General features: G+C 52.2%; 1 protein-coding gene across 3 annotated transcripts in view; it reads right to left on the bottom strand.

The window, feature by feature from the left end:
* The window catches only part of SH3PXD2A (SH3 and PX domains 2A), a 226,396-nt gene that overhangs the window by 175,752 nt on the left and 30,243 nt on the right, over window positions 1-20,401 (bottom strand). For all 3 annotated transcript variants that reach the window (XM_045853788.1, XM_045853790.1, XM_045853787.1), the window contains exon 2: window positions 3,964-4,044. In XM_045853788.1, the coding sequence (XP_045709744.1) occupies window positions 3,964-4,044 (81 nt within the window). The remainder of the gene's footprint in view (window positions 1-3,963; window positions 4,045-20,401) is intronic.

The raw sequence follows: 20,401 nt of genomic DNA on the forward strand, positions 1-20,401 counted from the left end.
TCCTCTTCATCCCACAGCACGTTCCTTCCCTCTCATTCCCGTATTTATTTCACGTACAGTGGACTTGGTTGTGTAAAGTCTGCTTTCCCCACAAGACGTGGACTCCGAGAGGAAGAGACCTTGTCCCTCTCCATGGACTGTTCCCCGGCCTGCACCACTTCTGCCCTGCAAAGTGTGAGCGTGCTGGAGGCCTCAGCACGGGCCAGTCCTCTCTTACACTGGGCCGGCCCGGCTCACCTTCACACGTCCAGCCTCACCACTCACAGCCGCAGCCAGGCTGCCAGAGTTAGCAAGCGGGAACACAGGACACACAATATACTGTGCATTTTGGGTAAATAAGAAAGAACTTTGTTAGTGGCAGTATGTCCCCTGCAATACTGGGGGCATACTTACACTAAAAAAAAAAAAAGTGATTCATTGTTTATCTAAAATTCAAAACTAATTGAACATCTCATATGTATCTGGTGACCCTAATCACCAGATAAAAAAGAGCGTGAGCAGTGGGGGTAGCCGGGGAATACCAGGGTAGATGGGTCTTCCCTGCACCGCCTGAAGGCTCCAGCTAAGTATGGAATGGGCAGGTAACGGGGTATCTGTGGCCTCTCACCCCCGCACCACAAACGGCTCTCCGATGCTCCTCCAGAGTTCAAAGCACCCTACCAAGGACCCACGGATGTCACGGGTCACATGGAAGAGACACTGGGTCTCCTGGAGGCACGTCCTCCCACTCTTGCCTCCCTGCTGCCTGCCGCCCCAGCAGCACTGGCTGCTGTGGTGTGTGCCTGAGGTTTTTCATTCCCTGGGATCTCCCGAGAGCACCACATGCAGAGCAGGTAAGTCCTGGCAGAAGCTTCAAAAATGACAACCCAGAGTGATGCTCAGCCTCAAATCTTAGTTTGCACATAGGCTGGGAGGGGGTCAGGGCCACCTGGAATCACTTTGCACAAGATTCCAGGTTACATTAGAGAGCTGGGAGCCCAGGGCCTCCCTGTGGCACCCTGACCTCCACCAGGAGCAAAAGATACTATTTGAAGAGGGAGAAATTAAGAGAGGCAAGTGTGGGGAGACCCATGCTGGGGACAGGGAGGGGAGCTAGGGCTCCATCAAAGGGGCATCCAGGTCCACTGCAATGATCTGGATACTGTGTATAAACCCCCAAATGGTGTCCAAGTGGTACTGCATGTGACTGTGTGAATAACGAGCTGAACTGGTTCAGCTCAACGGCTCTTCACTGGGGGTTCACAGGGAGGTCTGTGAATACCTGACCCTATAAGTAAAATTGTACACACCTGCTCTTTTTCTGGGGAGAGCCACCAGGGTCACAAAGGGATCGATGGTCCCCAGAAGGCCCAGAACCGTGAGTTGGTAAAGCCAGCTTAGCAGCTTCCTCTAGGCTGACTTAGTCAGCCCAGGACTTGCAGGCTTCCAAAGTAAGTCTCTGCCAAAAATGGGAGTGGCAAAATGATTCTGAGAACAGCCACCTGTGGGCCACACCCCCATTCCCAACACACTCCCCACCGGCGCCCCTCCATGGCAGGCTCCAGAGAGAGCAGCCGGTGGCGTACAGGACCATGACCACTCTGGCCCAGAGCAGCATCTCACACAGAGTGAAGGTGAGTGAGGAAAACAAGAAAGCAACGCCACACAGGGAGGCACAGAGCCCCAGACCCATTCAGCAGCAGCCCAGCACCCCACCCCCTACTAATACCACCAGACAAGCTAGCAGGTAACTCACTATGGAAACCATGAGTCAGGAAAAAGGCGGATTCGCTCATTGAATCCTCACAACAACCCTCCTGGGTGGGTACTGTTTGAATCTTCATCTACACACGAGAAAGCAGAGCCTAGAGAAGTTTTGGAACCTGTCTGGAGTCACACGGTGACAGAACCAATGACCAGTCCCAGGCAACGTACCCCCAGTACCTAAGCTCTAAGCCACCCTCTCAGAAAACTGAGCTCCGAGGGCCACCAGTGACCAAGGACAGAGTCAGCAATGAATGCCCCGTGTCCTTCTTCTACGGGAGCTGCCATATGCAACTCAGTGACCCTGGCCAATAAGAAAGCTTTCCAAAATGCACACCACGAAGTCATCCCACCATTGAGTTTTGTAAAATGGGCTCACAAAGACGCTACACTTGGCTCCAAGTTAAATTCTGAAAACCCATCCCAGGCCCTTTCCCAACTGCATCGATGGGGTGGTGATGACGCACACGTACAGGCCTGGCCCCGCTCACGGCTAGAACCAGCCTATCACACAGGCCACTCCCCGCAGTGTGTCCCCTCCCGACACACAGGAAACAAGCCTTCCAGGCGCGGGAGAAGTGGGGGCAGCAGCATTCTTTTCTTGTGAGATTCTGTAACTAGGAAGGGGGCGGGGGACAGAACAGAAAGGGGGCTAGAAAAGTTCTGATGTGAGAGTTTCTGCTGACTCTCAGACCCCATCTGGCTCATCAATGAGTCCTTTCAGGGTTCCCTCTCCCCAACTAAGTTATCATTTCCTGTCCAGCACACTACACCCATTGATGGGGTGTCAGCAAATCCCACCAGTTTATGCCGGAAGGACCCAAGGAGGTTGGACAGGAATGGAGGGGGAAGAGGAAGAAGACAGGAGGGTAAGGGGTGGCTTTCAATCCACACTCAATGGGATATTCAACCCCACATTGTTGGATTAAGAGAGGATTTGTAACACAGGAAGCTAGCTCAGCTCACAGGTAACGTGATAAGGACAATGGGATAAAGTCAGGTACTTGGGGGCACAGACTCAGGCCTGGCCTCTCCGAGATCACTCACTACCAGAGGCCTACAAAGGAAGGAATGGGCCTTGGCTGTGAGGGCCAAGGGTGGGCGTCTCTTCTTGGTGTTTTTGTTGGCCTAAACTAGGCTCAGAGCCCCGAGGAAGAATCTAGAATCTCTCAGCTTTCCCATACCAGGAAGGGTGGCAGCCTTGTCTGGTGCCTGTCCCATACATAGAGGTGGGCCCCCTAGTGGCCATGCCTGAGCTACAAGACTCTACCCTAGCCACACTGATTGGTCCAGAGAGGGCACCTGACCACCCCGGGTCAATCAGAGTCTTCCCTGGGATTTTTGAATTTGGAAGTGGCAGACAGGCAGCCTGTCCACTGTTGGGAACCACAGATATGAAATTCAGGAGCTGTTGCTAGCCAAGTTCCTCAGGATACAGTGCCCAGAGAGAAGCAGAGATAAGACAGAGGGAAAGTAACCATGGTTTCAGGTGTTCCTGGAGCCACCATCTGACACTCCCCTTCACCAGCTGGTCGACTGCATGAGCTTCTCTGATAGATCCTTCCAACCAAGTCTCCTTTTTGTCTCAGCTAGTATGAGTGGAAAACTACCACTGGTAACCCAAAGAGGCCTAACCAGACCAGCTGGCATCAAGGGAGGTGTTTGCAACAGAGCTGTGGATTCATAACACAGTCCCCACTCGAACTCGCCCGTGTGTATTAGAGAGACACATACTGTCCACATGTGCAAACGGGGCAGCAAGAGCCTTATTTGGTGGGACAGACACAGTGGTATGCCCATTTGTGTCTGTAGTTCAAGAGACTGCTTATTTTCTGTTAGTCTTTTCTGTGTGTTTGCTTTTCTTTGCCTGCAACGATGTTTATAGACATGTCTGCTCATGCACACAGCACCCGCAGCCATCTTCCTGCCTCTCTGCCCTGTTTTCCTACCAGCCAGGCAAAGAGGGTGACAAAGCAAAACTATTAAGACCATGTGAAGAAGCCAAAAAGCCCCAAGTGTTTGTCTGCAGTGTCCTAAACTGAGCCCAGCCCAGCCTGCCCATCCAAGTTCCCTCATCTGTCCCTCTGCTCTGACCTAGACTCTGGCCCTGAGAGCTCTGTGGGAGTTCTCCGAATGAGTGAGAGCCCAAGAGAGGCCAGCCCACCAGAGACTAGGGCCCCAGACGGGAACTGGGCACCACTTGAGGTCAGACTGACTCACCTGCAGGTCAAAGAACTTGCTGTACCTTCGGTAGATGGTCTGGGACGTGGAGTCGGACCAGGTCACGTTGATGATGTACACCTGTGGGATAAGAGTAAGCACAGGTGAGTGGATGACCAGGGCTGGGCTTTGAGCAGTACCCGTCACCATTTAACGTGGTTGGACCATTCTTTTCCTCGTCTCTGCCCCCAGGGCCTAGCACAGTGTCAGATACACGTGAATGCTACATATATATGCCTAAATACACGGATACACATGCATATCTAAAAGGGTATTCAATACAATGCTAAGGATAATTATTTCAGGAGGACAGGATTATAAGTGGTTTTAATTTCCTTCTTTTAGTGTATATGTACTTTATACAATGAACATGAAATTGGGGTTGTTAAGAAATTTAAGTAGCTAATTTCCACTGGTTCTCAAGCTTCAAGGTGAATGAGATTTCTGCAAGGGGCCTTTCACAATTGCAAGTGTTGGGGCTCCGCCCTCTGAAATTCTGCATAAGTAAACTTGGGTTTTGGGGACTCAGACATCTACATTTTATTTTTTTAATTTTATTTTTATATAGTAGTTTTAGGTTCACAACAAAATTGGGTAGAAAATACAGAGTTTCCATATGCCCCCTCCCCTGACCCCACATGCACAGCCTCTCCCATTATCAACACCCCCACCCCAGGGGCACAGATGTTGCAGCGGCGCATCTACAGTTTTAACGAGCCATGCCATGTAATTCTGCCACAGCTGACTCTCAGACCTTGCTCGGAACACCACTCGGGAGACCGTGGCATTTCAGAAAGGTGTGATTCATCTCCATCCCTAAGTCTCAGCCCAGCGCCTGGCACAGAGCAGGTGCTCAGAAAACGTTTTACAATAAAAAGGAGATCAAGCATGCAACAGAAATTTTAAATTGTTAGAGGTTGTTCAGGTTCCTTTATGGGTGGCAGTCATGCACTGCCCCAGGCATCAGAAAGAGGACACTGAAGTGGCCAAAAAGGAAACAACCCGGCTGACCGAGCAGTGACGGGGCTGCCAAAGGAACAGCTATAATGCCTTTGGTGCCTATTTTAGACTTGTCACAGTTCCACTCTGAATATTCGACTGCAGACTTAGAGAAAGCTGAGAGCTGGGGTTTTGAACCAGCTCTGAAACCATGGTTCAAAGGTCCTGGAATTTCTGAAGCCAATTTGGCCACGAGAACAACCCTAAGACAGTTCCCCATCAGAAAATAGAAGGGACACAATGCCAAGGGCAGTGCCTGTTTGACAAATAGACTTCACCCAGATGCCGAGGGTCCGAGGACAGAAATACTTGTTAGTCTTTGTTGATACCTTTTCAGGATGATAGAGACCTATCCTACTAGAAGGGAGAAATACTCAGAGGTCATGAAAGCCCTACTGAGGGAAACAATTCCTCACTTTGGCCTACCCGGCAGCAGCCAGAGCAATCATGGGCCTGCTTTTGTTTCAGAAATCACATGGAAGCTTAGTCAATTTTTAGGTATCAAGTGGAGACTCCACACGGCATGGAGACCTCAGGCTTCTGGGCAGGTAGAGAAGGTGAATTGCACCTTGAAGGAAAATGTAGCCAAACTGTGTTAAGAAACACATCTTCCATTGGGATCAAGTTTTGTCTGTTGCCCTGCTCAGGAGAAGGGTGGTTTCTCAAAGGGGGATTCAATTGAATCCCTACAAAATTGTGTACGGGTGACCATTTCGGGCTGTGATGGGGAGAGGGAGATACGTATGTTGATGAAGAAGGGAAGGTAAAGAACTACGTACAACATTTAAGTCAGACCTTAGCCATGATTAATGACTTAGCTGTATTCGAGATATTAGAGATCTCTCCCCCACAGATTCGCTACATTCCTTAGAGCCTGGAGATGAGGCGCTACTCAAGACTTGGGAGACAGGACTCCCAGAAAGCCAGCTGGAAGACAATGGACTGGAACCTGTGTCCAGCAAACTTTCCTTTCATGTCTTGTAGGTGTCGGTACTCCCCGGAAAGATACCGGGGAACCTGTAGTAACTCTAGAGACAGGGAAATGTCTTCTTTAAAAACTCTAATGGAGCCCCGGCTGAAAACATGGAACCTTTGTCAACTGTACTAACAACTGTTTTAGATGAATTGCAACACCATCACTAATGTGTCTGACGTCTTTAGTCACATCCAAGTGCCGGCAGGATGGTTTCTAGTACATGGAAGGACTGTGTATTCAACAGCAAAATGATTTTTCCATATTCTCATCTGCATTTATGTTGTGTTGGTTCATATTTCTTTAATGAAACTAATCCTGTAGAAACCAGGTGATTAAAATCTAACAGGGGGGAATAATGAGGGAACTCACAGAGTCACAGAGCTTCAGTGATAGTTGAGAGGCTTACGTGGCTACAGCCTGTGGGAAGCCGGGATTCCAGGAACTGCAATGCATGACCACACAGCTCCAGGAAGCTGATGAGCCACCCAACCTTGTGGCCCGCAGGGGCCTGCAAGCCACTGAGACGGTGTCTGAGCCCCTGTGTTCCAGGAAGGCAAAGCTGGTGACACCGGTAAAGAACGGGTGATCGACCGATGAAGAAGTACTAGGAAAACTGCCACAGGACTGCAATTCTTATCCAATTAACCTTTTTCCCAAACCCTGACCTACCCTTCCTTCCCCTTACAAAAAGGTCAGCTTGAGATGAGATGTTAAGATGGTTTTTGAGGGCACATAACCTGCCATCTTCTCAGATTGTTAGCATCTGAACAGAGTGCCTGTAAGGATTTAAAAAATCACTTTGCTCTGTTGAACAACCAGACTGACCCTGGGGTGACAGCAGATTTGCAGGAGAGACGGTGCATGGGAAATTGGTAAACTTTTTGGAAATGAAGGCATTTCAGGACTCCATTTCCAGCATCACCTCAGTTCCCAAGCTCAATCAGGCTCTCCAAGGCTGCCACCTCTGGAAGGCTCTGGAAGGCTCCCTTGCCCGGGAGGTGGGCGGGACTGCTGGCTGCAGAAGGAGAGAGTCCTCTGCCTACACAAGCTGGCCTACTGCTCCCACCACCTTTGTCCCTTTTACCTGAACCCACACCAAAGGCACACCTTCCTGGGAGAGGCCTTAGTTAGAGGAAGGGGTCCCCTCACCTCAGAGCTGTTCTGCTGAAGGAGAATCACCTGGAAGCTTAATAAAAATTCATACTCCCCAGTGTCTGTCTGGTCATTCCGATTCAGTGGTCTGGGGGACGCCACCAATGAGAGGAACCAAGCAGGCGGAGAAGCTGGGACCTTGGCCACTGTGAGAAGGAAGGAACGTTAGCAAACAGGGGCAGCCTTTAGACACCTCGGCATCAGGGGAGCTGACTTTGCCATGAAGCAGGGCTGCCTCAGTCTGCCTGGACTGCTATCACAAAACACCATCTGCCAGGTGACCTACACTATAACCATTTATTCTCATAGTCATGGAGGCTGGAAGTCCAACATCAAGGCCCCCGGGGAGGACCCATTTCCTGGCTTGCAGATGGCCGCCTTCTTGCTGTGCCCTCCCAGGGTAGAGAGAGGGGGCTGCGGCCTCTTCCTCTTCTTATATGGGCACTAATGCCAGCATTGGGGCTCTGCCCTCACGCTCCCCTCTAAACCTAATCACCCCCCACAGGCCCCAGCTCGGCAACATCACACTGTGGATTAGCGTTTTAACCAATGAATCTGGGGAGGGAGTCTGTGGTAACTCAAAACATTCAGTCTGTAGCAAGGGGTCTGCACACAGGAATGCGAGGCTTTCAGTGAACAGCCAAGGAAGGGAGCTCAGAGTCCAGTCCCTTCTTGCCCCTGATCCCTTAGTCTCAGAGTCAGCCTCATGCTGGATGGAGTGTTTGTTCTCAAATGCACCCAAGCAGAGGGCCACCAAGCAAAGCAAATAGAGAGCCAAGGGATGCCAGCCTAAGACGGGGTATTTATGGCCTGTTTTATAGGATCCTAATAAGAAAGAACATAAAATAAAATAAAAGGCCATCCCTTTGCTTACGAGCCCAAAATAAGCTATTGACTATTCTAATACATAGATGGAGATATGCTGTGCTTTATATCCTGGGAACACATATCTCATACAATAAATTGTTGAAACCATTCAGGTACTGGGTACCACATGCCGGCACAGTGCAAAACATTCATACGCATTAGCTCCTTTAATCCTCAGCTCAGTGAGGTAGCTGCTGTACCACTGTTATCCCCATTTTGTGCAGGAGGAAGCCAAGGTTCAGAGAAGCTAAGTAACTTGCTCACGGTCACACAGGTAGCAAAATATAGAGGAAAGGACTTGAACCCATGTTTAGCTGAGTCCAATGCCCATGTCTAAACAGTTATCTCCCTATGTATAGATTTAGAAATGTGGATACTTAAATCAAACCAGTTGATCAGAAATAAATGACATCTTTTTAAATAAAGCTTTAGATGGTGTGAAGAATCTGTACACCCCTTCCTTAGGGGGTGAGCCTAGAGGGACATGGGGGGGTTAGGGAACTCTGAGAGCCTGACACCAAGAAGAGACAGAACCTGGGGCCCAGACATAAGTCAACGGTTAGGAATGCTACAAAACCAGACCAATGCAGAGGAAACCCTCATATACAACCAGCTAACTAAGCAGGATGCTGTGGAATTTTCACAGGAATTATAATCCACCCCATCTCCCTGCCGACTCCCAGATCCTGCCAGCTGCATCTCCCCTCCCACCTGCATCTGCCCTTCCTGCAGGTCCCAGGCAGGGAGCAGATGCTGCGCACACCCAGTGCTGCCTTCCTGACCTCTGCCCGGGTGGATGCACCTTTAGCAGGTCCCAAGTGGCCGTGCCCTCCCAGGAGAGAGCCTGCACTCACCTGCAGGCCATTGGATGGCAGCCTGTCTCCCTGGCCAACCAGGCAGAGCTCAGAGGAAGGGCTTCACGGGGACTTAACATGACCCGTGCTCCATCCTCTCTAGTAAGTAGGGCTTCCCTTCAGCTCCCAGAGAGAATTAATCCCAGGCTCACAGCCGCTGGGAGGCCTCTCCTTTTGCAGAGGAGGAACCTAGGACCTGGGAAGTGGATCTGTCAAGGAAGAGGCAGATTCCAGAGTCAGCCTCACCTGGGTTTCTCTCGGAACTCTCATTAGTGGCTGTGAGACCTCAGCCCAGCCTCTCAGGCCCTCAGGCTCCTCCTGAATTGGAAAGGCCTTGGGGGCTGCGGGGCCTGATAAACTACACTGGTTATCATCATGGATGCGCTCACCCCGTTACTGGCCGAGCGGGACAGGAACACAGACCTCTGAGTTTCCAGCCTACGACTGAGCAGCACGTAGCCAGAGCCTGCCTCTCTTGAAAAAGTCCTTTCCTTCCTACTCTTCAAAATAGTTGGAAAGTGACTGGGAATCGTCTAGATCTAACCCTTGACTTCAACTCACACAAAAGACAAGCCCTGTGGGGAAACAGCCAGCAGACAGAGGCCAGGAGAGGGAGGAGAGGGCTATCCATGGGACCTTTGTCAGCCACAGACCCCAGGACAGGACAGGCCCGTGCTCCTCCTCAACACACTTCTCTCCTTGTTGGGCAAAGAACCGCTCCTGCAAAGGGGGGCAGGGCGGGGTGGGTGTAAGGGCATAAAGGGGGAGTAAATGGCGACGGAAGGAAGCTTGGCTTCACACACAATACCGTATACAGATGATGTGTTATAGCAGTGCACAGTTGAAACTTATATAATTTTATTAACCAACATCACCCCAATAAAGTCAATAAAAAGCACTCTTTTAAAATTGCTCCTGCCTCCATCTTGTACTTCCTCAGGGTATGAGGGAGACTCCTGTGTGGGGGTGGGGAAATGAACCCATGTTCCCTGGTTCACCCAAACCTCTGGGATTCGCCGGCGGCCCCCGGAGCCTGCCCTCCTGGGCCACCTACATCCAGAGCAGAGGGGATGGTCAGAGACCTTCCTGGAGATGAGCCCAGAGATGAGGCCGGTCTCCAGGCCCCTTTCTCTCATGTGACAGGAGGCACCTGTGCTTTCTCCCAAACCTCGAACATCCTAGATTATCCCTCCAGATGAGCAATGGATACACAAACTGTGAGCCTGACCCTTCCCCCAACCACGCCCCACCAGAGTTTCTCAAGCCTCCCTGAGCTGGTGCTGCTGGCACTGGAAACCCTAGCGATAAACCTCAGAGAAAAAGCAGGTGGAGGGGAAGGGGACAGGGCAGAGGTCATCTGAGAAGGCCAGCTCTGTGTACTGGGGCCCAGATAAACTGCCCTGGTCACAGGCACAGCCGAGATAACATTACCCAGCAGCTGTGTCTCCAGAAAGGTTTGCAATTAAACACCCCGCTTCCACACACTTTGGGGTTATGTTTCCCGGATGGCGTTTCCCTTCCTTCTGGACTTAAAAAGCCCATGGCTTCTATTTACCCTGTCTCGGGCCATTCAGGCAGATGGCAGGCGTCTAAGGAAGGCTCACGAAAGACCGGCAACTCCACCCAGCTTCCCTGAAGAGGAAGCCCCAGAGCCTCCTGTCCCCTGGCCACACTCGGCCTCTACAGACCGGGGTCTCCACCACAGACACAGCCAGGGAAGCTCCCACCAGACAGCCACACAAAGGCTCGGACTCTCCAGCCCACCCACTCCGAGGCCATCTTGGGCCGCCTTCCATCTGCTCAGCTCATTAAGCTCAGAAATGTCTGAGGCTTCTGAGACTTCCACAGCTTCCAAGTCTTGCTCCTTTCAACAAGAAAGCAGCCTCCATGCAAATTGGGACCACAGCTCAACTCCAGAGCTCGGAGAATGAAGCCCAGCCCCGTTCCTACAGCGGGGTGTCCAAGATCGGACCTGGGCTGCCACCAATTAACAGCATACAGTTATGGCCCAGCCAGTCCTAGAAGGCCTAGGACCTGCCCGTGTTCAATTAGAACGTGCCAGCAAGTACTCGACGTTCAACTCCGCTGCAGGAAAGCACAGTCAGAGACAGGAGTTAGCGACTATGGAGGAAATCGTGTATCTTTGTGGCACTGTGGCTCAGTCTACTAAGGAATGCCTTCTTTTCCCTGGGCCCCGGCCAGCCGCCCCCAGTGACACCAGTTAGCTACGACTAGGGCTGTTGATTTAAGGAGCAGCCCTCACTTAGAAACCTGGACTTGGAAGGCAACCTCCACCCCAGCACGCACACACACAGGTTGACTAAGAGTTAACCTGTCCTCTGCGCACACCACACCAGGCTCCCTGTGGACCTCGTGTTTATGGAGCAGTCACAGTGTAAGTGAACCCCAGGTGAGCTGTGGGAGGAGCGGGGCGGGACGTGTGCCAGCAGAACACTCCCCCCAGAACCGTGTGTCCTGCAGGCACCACCCAAGCAGATGCTGCAGCTGCAGACCCCTTGGCCCTCCTCTGGGAAAGGGGGCTTTTTACAGGTACACGGAGGGGCGGCTAGTCATCAGGCTCCTGTGCAATATCAGACACCTTCGCGTTTCATGGGTGTCCATCACACTCACTGTCTGCCGTTGTTTGCACAAACCATGGGCCTTGATCGTTTACTGAATTTGGGGGGTAGAGGGTGGGCAAGAGGATCCGGAGGAAGCCTCCATATCACCGGTGCCGCCATTTATGGCTCTACAGAATGGGGACCGCAGAGGTCACCTCACTCTGAGCTGTGGTGAGGATTCCGTGAGCTAACCCTGTACGTCTTCCCACCTGAACAGAAGCTCCCTGAAGGCAGATCAGATCACGGCATGATCATGGCAAGTCACGCTGAGCATGACACCTTACGCCTAAGGGGTGCTCGCTTCACGTCCGCTAAATGAGTGAAGGAACAAAGCAACCAGCGGAAGTTGAGTGAGCATTTACCTGGTGCCAAGCTGAAGACTGAGGCCAAGTGCCCAGCCTCCGGGCCCGTACGGCTCAGCTGGGGCAGCCAGACTCACACGGACAAATCACGTAGGGCACCGTGCAGGGCGGAGGGATGGGGCGCCAGCGGGTGAGGCTCAGGAAGGACCAAGGGCAGTGTTGGCATCGCAGCGGAGGAAGAAGGCTTTAAAAGCAGCTGATGGGGTGAAACTTTAGCTCCAACACTTCTCTGCTGTGTGAGCTTGGGCACGTGTCTTAAGCTCTCTGAATCAGGCTGTCCTTAGCTACAAAGTGGGGCTCACAGTGGGAGCTTCCCTTCAAATATGACAGCACACATGGGGCGCCCAGCACGGGGCCTGGCACACAGTAGGTGCCTGACGCACATTCGCTATTCAGACACCCAGGAAGAGGGAGACGCTGAGCTGCCTTCTTTCCATTGACCATCAGACAGCAATAGAAGGACAAGAGCAGGAAGTGGGAAGCAGGGGCAGGGAAACACACACAGAGGCGGTGGACCCACAACTAATAACGAGCTGGCCTGGGAAAGCAGAAGAGCGACCACAACTTTGTTGTTTTCCAGGCAGGGAAAACAATGGCCCCTCAGGAGCGCCTCTGGAAAGTGAGCTGGGGCAGGCCCCCGGAGCCAGGGCTTTTTTTCATTCTTTTTCTTTATTTTCATGTTTCCTGGAGGGGAAATGAGCCTATCGAGTACGAGCCCCAGGATTTCTAAACGCTTACACAGACCATCAAAGGTTCGGTGTCAAAGCTCTGTCCTTCCAGGCCCCAGAACTAGGAGAGAAACAGCAGGAGTCTGTTTTTACCAAGTTTCCTTTTACATGCACGGACTCTTGGTTTCATTGGGAGTAACGATGATAGCCACGCCCACTGATTAAGCACTTCCAACGTTCCAGTATCGTGAAGCACTTTATTCACGTTATCTCATCTAATCCTTACAATGAGTCCATGAGGAAGGTACTGGTAACATCTCCAGTTCATAAGAGACCCAGGCAGGTAACTGATCTACCTGAGGTCAGGTTGGCGGCCTGTGCTGGATGAAGCTCAGGTTCAAAGGCAGAGTTGGCTCCAAGGCCTGACCACTTCATCCTCTTCAATAGCTGCAAAGGAACAAGGTCGAGTCCCTGCCTCAAAGGTTTGCCCTGTGATTCACGCCGCTGCCCTGACACCTGCTGCTTCATGAGAGGACGACTAGTCGGACTGAGTTCACCTGGACAGTGGGTGGGTAAGGAACCCTCAGTGGAGACCAGCACTCTAATTTTCCTGGTTTAGACTCAACCAGATCAGCTGCATGAAGAGCTGTCACTCTCTCTGAGCCTCCACTCCCCACCCGGAAAGTGACGGGTAGTGTCATCTGCCTCACTGTGAAGGTCAATGAGAACTCGAGGAGGGACACAGTAGCTGCTCAGTAAAGATGACCTCCTTTCCCCATATTCCCCTTCCAAGTGCCTGGCATGATCTTTTGCACTCAGAATTTTAGCCTCTCCTGTGGAAGTTTCCAGAACCGCCAGTTAGCCCAGGTTCTAGAGAGACAACGGTTTTGGGTTTTTAGAGCTCTAGGCACGGCACCTAAGGACACACGGTTGAACATTTGGAACTTCCTCCCTCCAACTCTGCCTCCACCCTCTGGTCTCCAGCGCACATATCAGAGCAAACGAGTCCAACCACCTTGAACCAGCAGGTGCTCCTACAGAAAGGCCCAGCAGTGGGCAGTGGACACTTTGGGTGACGCCGAGGAGCACAGAGAGGGTGGCCCCGTGCCAAGGCTAAGGGGAGGAGGCTCACCCTACTGCGGAAATTGATAACAGCTCCAGGTGTACAGTGACATTCGGGAGCTAGAGTCCTGGAAGCCTTAAATGTATCCTCTCCTGAACCGTAAGAAGGACCACGCTCCTGGGCTTCCGCGGGCTTGGATACAGCCCAGTGGATCGAGGAAAGGGTTGGAAAGGAGGACCGTCACCCCACACACTCCCACACCAATGACTGACCAGGACCCGCTGACCCGGATGCCCACATCCTGTGAACGCGCCTCACTCCATCGTCACACCCTGGGGAGCAAGGCAAAGGTTAACACACACAGTCTGGCTTCCTCTTCCTGGGAAACACAGAGGCCAGGCCAGGCCGGAGGCCGGCGCCCCCTCCACACACAGCCTGCGGGGGAAGTGACCCCACCGTTTCCTCCCCACCGGCTGCCACGCTCCCACCTCCCTCTGCGCTGCGCTCAGCAAAGCTCAGCTTTTGACACGAGGCTAACAACTGTCACTAGGTGTTTCATTGCCTCGGGTAGACTGACACACGCCTTTTGGAGGGCATTTTGGCCATCTCTATCTATCCCAAACCTGCGTGCCCTTTCCCACAGCAATTTCATCTCTAGGAATTCATCCACTCGTGTGTGTGTGTGTGTGTGTGTGTGTGTGTGTGTGTGTGTGTTGCTTGGGTAAAGATGTTCATTGCTGCACCGTTTGTAACCACAAAAAGTGAGGATTATTGAATGTCTGTTGATTTAAAAAATGGTCCAGTTAGGATTCATACGTGTGTTAAAGATGAGATGGGCCTTTCTGTGTCACTGTGGGAAAATGTCCACAGGATAGAAAGAAAAAACAGATTACAAAACAGCACATATACAATATAATTAGATTTCTTTAGGGGGAGGTAGGTGTATAGGGGTTTGTACATATTCATGGACATTGTGCACACATACATGTACATTGTAAAACTGGAAAAAACACAACAAACCGGTACCAGTGGTTATTTGGGTTCAGATAGGGAGAAACGTAGTAGTTTTACTTTATGCTTTGTACAATTCTTTATTATTTTACTTCTGTTGAACCTGTACAACTTTCACACAGGGTTGTCCAACCTCTGGGCGTCTCCACGACACACTGGAAGAAGATTTGTCTTGGGCCACACATTAAATACATTGCAACACATAATCACGAAACAAATCTCATAATGTTTTAAGTAAATTTACGATTTTGTGTTGGGCCGAGATCCTAGCCATCCTGAGTCACATGCGGCCCGTGGGCCACCGGTTGGACACTCCTGAAGGAGATTCCAGCTTATAAAACGATTGTGTCCTCTTAGCCCGTTCTCTGGCCAGTGCCAGCTCTCAGAAGCCAAAGTTTAAAACCCTGTCTACACACACAGTTACCTGGAGTGCTTTAAAGCACTACTGCCCAGGTCTCACCCCACACCATTGAAATGAGGATCTTGGAAGGTAGGGTGAACACTGGTGGTTTTCAAGGCTCCCCAGGTGAGTCAACTGGCTGTTACAGGTTGAGATCCACGAAGGTGGACCAATACAAAAAAGATCACTGGACTAGCTGGAAAAAAAAAAACTCTTTAGCTAGAAAGCAATATTACAATGTGATTTGTGTTACAAAGAGAAAGTTCTGCCTTCAAGAGGTCTTGTTAGGAAGTCTGTAGTCAGTGCTTTTTCTCAAACTCCTGCCTCCAGTTTGGAATTCACCAGCTCAAACGGGGAAAAGAAAACAGGGAGACTGGGTTCCCTAGTTCGAGCCGGAGCTATGACTCCGTGCTCTTGGGCAGCCTGTGGCTGTCCCCACTCCGTGGGGCCCACACCAGTGACTGAGGGGTCGGTGTCCAGCCCTTCTCGGCTCCAGGGGGAACAGCTGACAGACTTAGAGGTGCTGAGCCCAGAGAAACATTCAGGAGACACACGACAGCTGGTTTCAAATATTTAAAGGACCATCAATATGGAAGATACAACTCCCGTCACAGCCAAAAGGTGGCGATGGACAGTAAGGGCAAACTGGCGGAAAGCAGATCTTCGCCCAGTGTCGGGAAGCACGTTCCAACCGGAGCTGCCCAAGGGGGGAAGGGGCTGTCTGGGGAAGTAACAGGATCATCGGGGCAAGGGAGGAGCGACCACTTGTCTGTGCTGTTGCTGGAAAATCCCTTCCCACTCGGTCCTCCATGCGGCCAGCAACACTTAGAAAGTTTTAGCAAAATCCACTAGGGATGCAGCCCCTTCAGCAAAAAGTTTTCTGCTCTCAACAGACAACGACCAAACAGCAGCTGAGTGCCAGGCCCTGCACTAGGTAGGGAGCCTGGCAGTCTGTCCTCGGGACATGCATGGGGAGTGTTGGACATACATGCAATCGCTTCTGATGGTCCGATACAATGGAGAGCAGTGCCAGAAACTGACTGCGGTGAAGGCAGCTCCTTGGACAGCTGGTTAGGAAAGGCCTCTCTCCAGAGAGGAGGTTTGAGCTGAGACCTGAAGTCAGAGAATGAAGCACTACTTGCCAACTGGGGTGGGTGGTGTGGGTGGGACCTCAGTGTGACTCAATCAGAAGGGAACCCCACCTCACATTACATAGAAATCAACTCAAAATGGATCAAATACCTCAGTGTGAGCCAGAAAACTGTAAAAGTCTAAGAAGAAAACATAGGCTCAAATCCTCATTGACCTTGGACTAGTCAAGGGTTTCTAATATATAAAACCAAAAACAGCAATCAAAAAAAGGAAATAAACTGGAGTTCAGCAAGATTAAAAACTTTTGTGCTTCAAAGGACACCAGCAAGAAAGCGAAAAGCCAACCTACAGCAGCGATTTTCAGCTTGTGTGCCACGGCACACTGCTCTGCCACGAGGGATTTTAAAACGTGCAATGCCCCACCACGGCCAGTGTGGCTCAGCTGATTGGAGCATCCTTCCATACACAAAAGTGTTGGGGGTTCGATTCCCGGTCAGTGCACAAGGGATTGAACCTAGGTTGCGGGTTCAATCCCTTGTCATGGCACGTAATGAGAGGCAACCAATCGATGTTTCTCTCTCTCTCTCTCCCTCAAATCAATAAACATTAAACAAACAAACAAACATGTAGCCCTGCCTGGTGTGGCTCAGTGGATGGAGTGCTGGCCTGAGAACCAAAGGGTCACCAGTTCAGTTCCCAGTCAGGGCACATGCCTGGGTTGTAGCCTGCCTAATTCTAATCAAGACCCACTGCCTTCTTTCTAGAAGCCTCCCTGCACTGCCTCTGCCCCTTCATCTGGCACACAGCAAGCTTATTTAGGTGGGGGTCACGTGACATCCATTAGCCTCGGAGAAACTTATATTGGCCTCTGAGATCCCCGTGTCACAGATCACCAACGCTGGCACATAACAGCTGCTCCCGGTTGATCAAGGAGAAAGCCTGCCTTGAAGTGCACCTGGTTTCCCAGGCTCATTGAGAAGAAACTGGGTTCTCTTCCACCGCGGACTGGAAAGAACCGATGGCAGCAACATCTTGCTCTCTTTGCCTGGACAGTTCGCTGGCCCCGAAGAGCGTGTGTGCAGTAAAACTTTCCCCATCAAGCAGCAAAACTGGGAACGCCATCAGCTCCTGCTTGGCTTCCAGGATAGAGAAACTGCACTAAAAATCCACTAACCCTGCCCTGACCACAGAAGCACCCAGAGGAGCGTTAACTGCAGAACCAGGCGAGATCTGCTCACCTCTAGAATCACGCTTCTCTGCCTGCTCGTGGTCCTGAGCCTGCAGTTTGGTCCCGCCTCCTTCCATCGCGGGCACCCCGCCCCATGCCCTCCTCCAGGCCAAACAGCCTCTCTGCCCGCAGCCCGCTCTCTTACTAAAACCCTCAAGGGCACCTGTCACTACAGCGCCCACTTCAGCCAAGTCCATGCGTGTCCATCCCCCCAACCCCTTCCTAGAGCTGTCCTCAACTGTTCCACAACAGTTGAAAGCGAGGATTTTATCTGACTTCCCTTGTTTGATACCGGGCACGAGGATACCGGGCACGAGGCAGATCCTCGATAAAGACATGGCACTTCTGTCTGATAAAATTCAGTGCAGTCGAGGAAATCAATGCTCACAATGTGCCGGGCTCTGCTCTGGGCAAATAAAATAAAGTCCCAGCCCCAGGGCAGCTCCCAGACTGATGAGAAAGAGCAGCACCAACAGGTAATTTGCAGAGGAGGCTAGACTGAGAGACATGCGTGACCCTGAGGGAACAAGAGGACAGGCACTGAGTGGGACGGTTTCCCGGCGGAGGTGATGCTGGAGGTGAGGTGAAGACAAAAGATGAGAAAGGTAAGCAGGGCTAAGGCGAGGGGGTGACAGTAATGGGAGGGTGTCCTGGGCAGAAGGAAGGTCACAGGCCAAGGCTGGGGGTGGGGATGGGCACGCAATGGCCTGAGCTGGGGGAGAACCAGGAGCAGCTGAGGTGGCTGGACCCCGGGCCCAAGGCGTGAGTGGCAGGCAGTGAGCAGAAGAGGCCCTGGCTCCGAAGCTTGCGGGAACATCGGGGTCAGCAGAGAGTTGGGGGGAGGAAGGCAGAGAAGCAGAAGTCAAAGCTGAGGAGTTTCCTGGGTGGGAAGGTTGGAACAGTTCAGGACTGGAGAGGGAGGGAAGAACAGGCAAACGTAGAGATTTAAGGACGGACGGAGAGGGGAGGAGGGTGAGGAGCGCCTGAGTAAGGAGCAGGCACTCTGGTGAGGCCGGGCCTGGTGGTAGGAGAGGGCAGGCGGCGAAACTCGTGGGGTCGAGGAGGAGAGAAGGGGAGATGGGAGCTTAGGAGGGGACGCCTGAAGACTGAGAAACCCCCACCCCAAGGCTTCCAGGACCCCAGGTGGACCTTGTTTAGGCTGCAATGGAAAGACTGGGACAGATCTCAGAGTTGGGAGCGGGGAGACCCCAGTTCCTGGCAGCACGGGATGCTCTGCTGCTCACTGCTGGACAGTGCAGAGCGTGAGGGACACCTAAGATCACCCGATGCGGGGAGCGCATTAGCAAATTTAAAGAAGGAAAGGGACCAAGTGCTAGAAGTCGCGGGCTTTGTTTCACGCTCAATTCGTTCCCAGTCTCCAGATCTGAGAGCAGACCTTATAAACCTCCTCTCCCTCCCCCAAACTTGGCTCAGAACACAGAGCCATTTGGAATGAGTAAAGGGGTACCAGGCCACGTCTTCTGGGCCCCAGCCCACGTCTCCCCGCTCCTTCCTGCTGCGTGGCCAGAGGAGACCCCTCTTCTCTGCCACAGCCAAGTGCAGGACGTCATTGGCTCCCTGTCCCCTCTGGGAGTGGGAGGAGGGACCTGCCAAGCCGGTTGGAGAGCAGCCTCGCACAGCGGCCAGGGAAGCCTGCCAGAGGCTGCATCTGGCCAGGCTTCCCACACCGATTCCCCATCTGGCCAGGCACGGAGGTGAGATAGAAACACACAGCCGACCTCCTCCCCCCGTGTTCCCCCCCCCGCCCCGCAAAAGTCACGTCATCCAGGCATTCCCTTGGGGAGGGTGGTCCCCTTCCTCTGACCTCAGCCTGTTTCACTTGGCCAGAGCCCACCCCCCCGGGGAACAGGCCCCCTCCCCACACCCTCGCTCACACCCAGGCCCATGCAGGGAAGGGCGTGAGCTATAGATTCCAGCCCTCCCAGGCCGCACACCAAAGCCCCAAGTAGGGGCCCCCCTCTCCCAGCCCTGTATGCTGAGGTGCCAGCTGTGCTGCTGAGGGGGGCAGGGAGCTGGGGGTTTGGGGCACTTGGCCAGAATACCTCATCCCCACCTCCCACCCTCTACGTGGAATCTCCCTGCAGCTTCAACCAAGGTGTCGGGGCTGGGGAGGAAAGGCGGGCAGACCCAGTGTGTGGCGCCCAGCAACTTCCAGTAGTAAATCCTCGCTTCGCTCCTTATTTAGTGTAAGAGTTTGGGCAAACTATCTAATTTTCTCTGAGGCTCCATTTCCTTGCTTGTAAACGGAGGTTAGTAAGAGCACACGCCTTGGACAGTTTGCGTAAGGATTAAATGGGGAAATGCACTCGAAGTGCTCAGTTGGTACCTGCGAGGTGGAAACGGACACCCTGCTGCGGCGGTGCCTTCTCTGTGCTTCCCGGCTTCCTCCTGACAGTGCCCACGGGGACGCAGTCTCCGCCAGCGCACCCCACATGTTGTACAAGTGGTAAATCTGTTATTATTGACTTTATCTTCCTTACGTGTGTTGATATTTATTTTCCCAGGCAAACAGACAGCTGACCATTTCTGGATGTTATACTTGCTATGTACACAAACAACTTGGAGTAATTTTTTACTCTCTAATGGGGTGCGTCCTGTGTGGATATGACCCCTGGCAATCCAAGCTCCCCACAGAAACTATGGGCTCTCACACAGCTGCACCCAGACACAGGTCCTTGCTTGTTATCCCACTGTGCCTGCTATCCCCCCATCCCAGAAGCAGCGGGTCTGACACCAAGCCCCAACACAGCCACCCAATCACAAGCCCTCCTCCGATGTACCTCCCAGCACGGGGATGGGGGTGGGGCAGGACTTTTACATCTGTTCACAGCAAGCTCAGGGCAGGCCTTGGGGGGTGGGAGGCAGCCCCGGAGGAACCCGATTTGAACACCACCAAGCCCCAGTGGAGACCGCTCCCCAGGAACAACCCTCTAAATGCAAAGTAATACGTTGAACTTTCCAACAGAAAATGTTTAAATGGGCCAGGAATGTAAATAGCATTTATCCAAAAAGAAACACAAATGGCAGATCCATCATGAAAAGAGACTCAAACTCGTGTGTCGCTGAAACCAGAAATCAGAACTACAGACATTATTATTCTTTAGCTGGCTGGCAAAACATTCAA

Source organism: Phyllostomus hastatus, unplaced genomic scaffold (genome assembly GCF_019186645.2).
Source record: "Phyllostomus hastatus isolate PE091 unplaced genomic scaffold, TTU_PhHast_1.1 phas_scaffold_1066, whole genome shotgun sequence".
Classification (NCBI taxonomy): domain Eukaryota; kingdom Metazoa; phylum Chordata; class Mammalia; order Chiroptera; family Phyllostomidae; genus Phyllostomus; species Phyllostomus hastatus.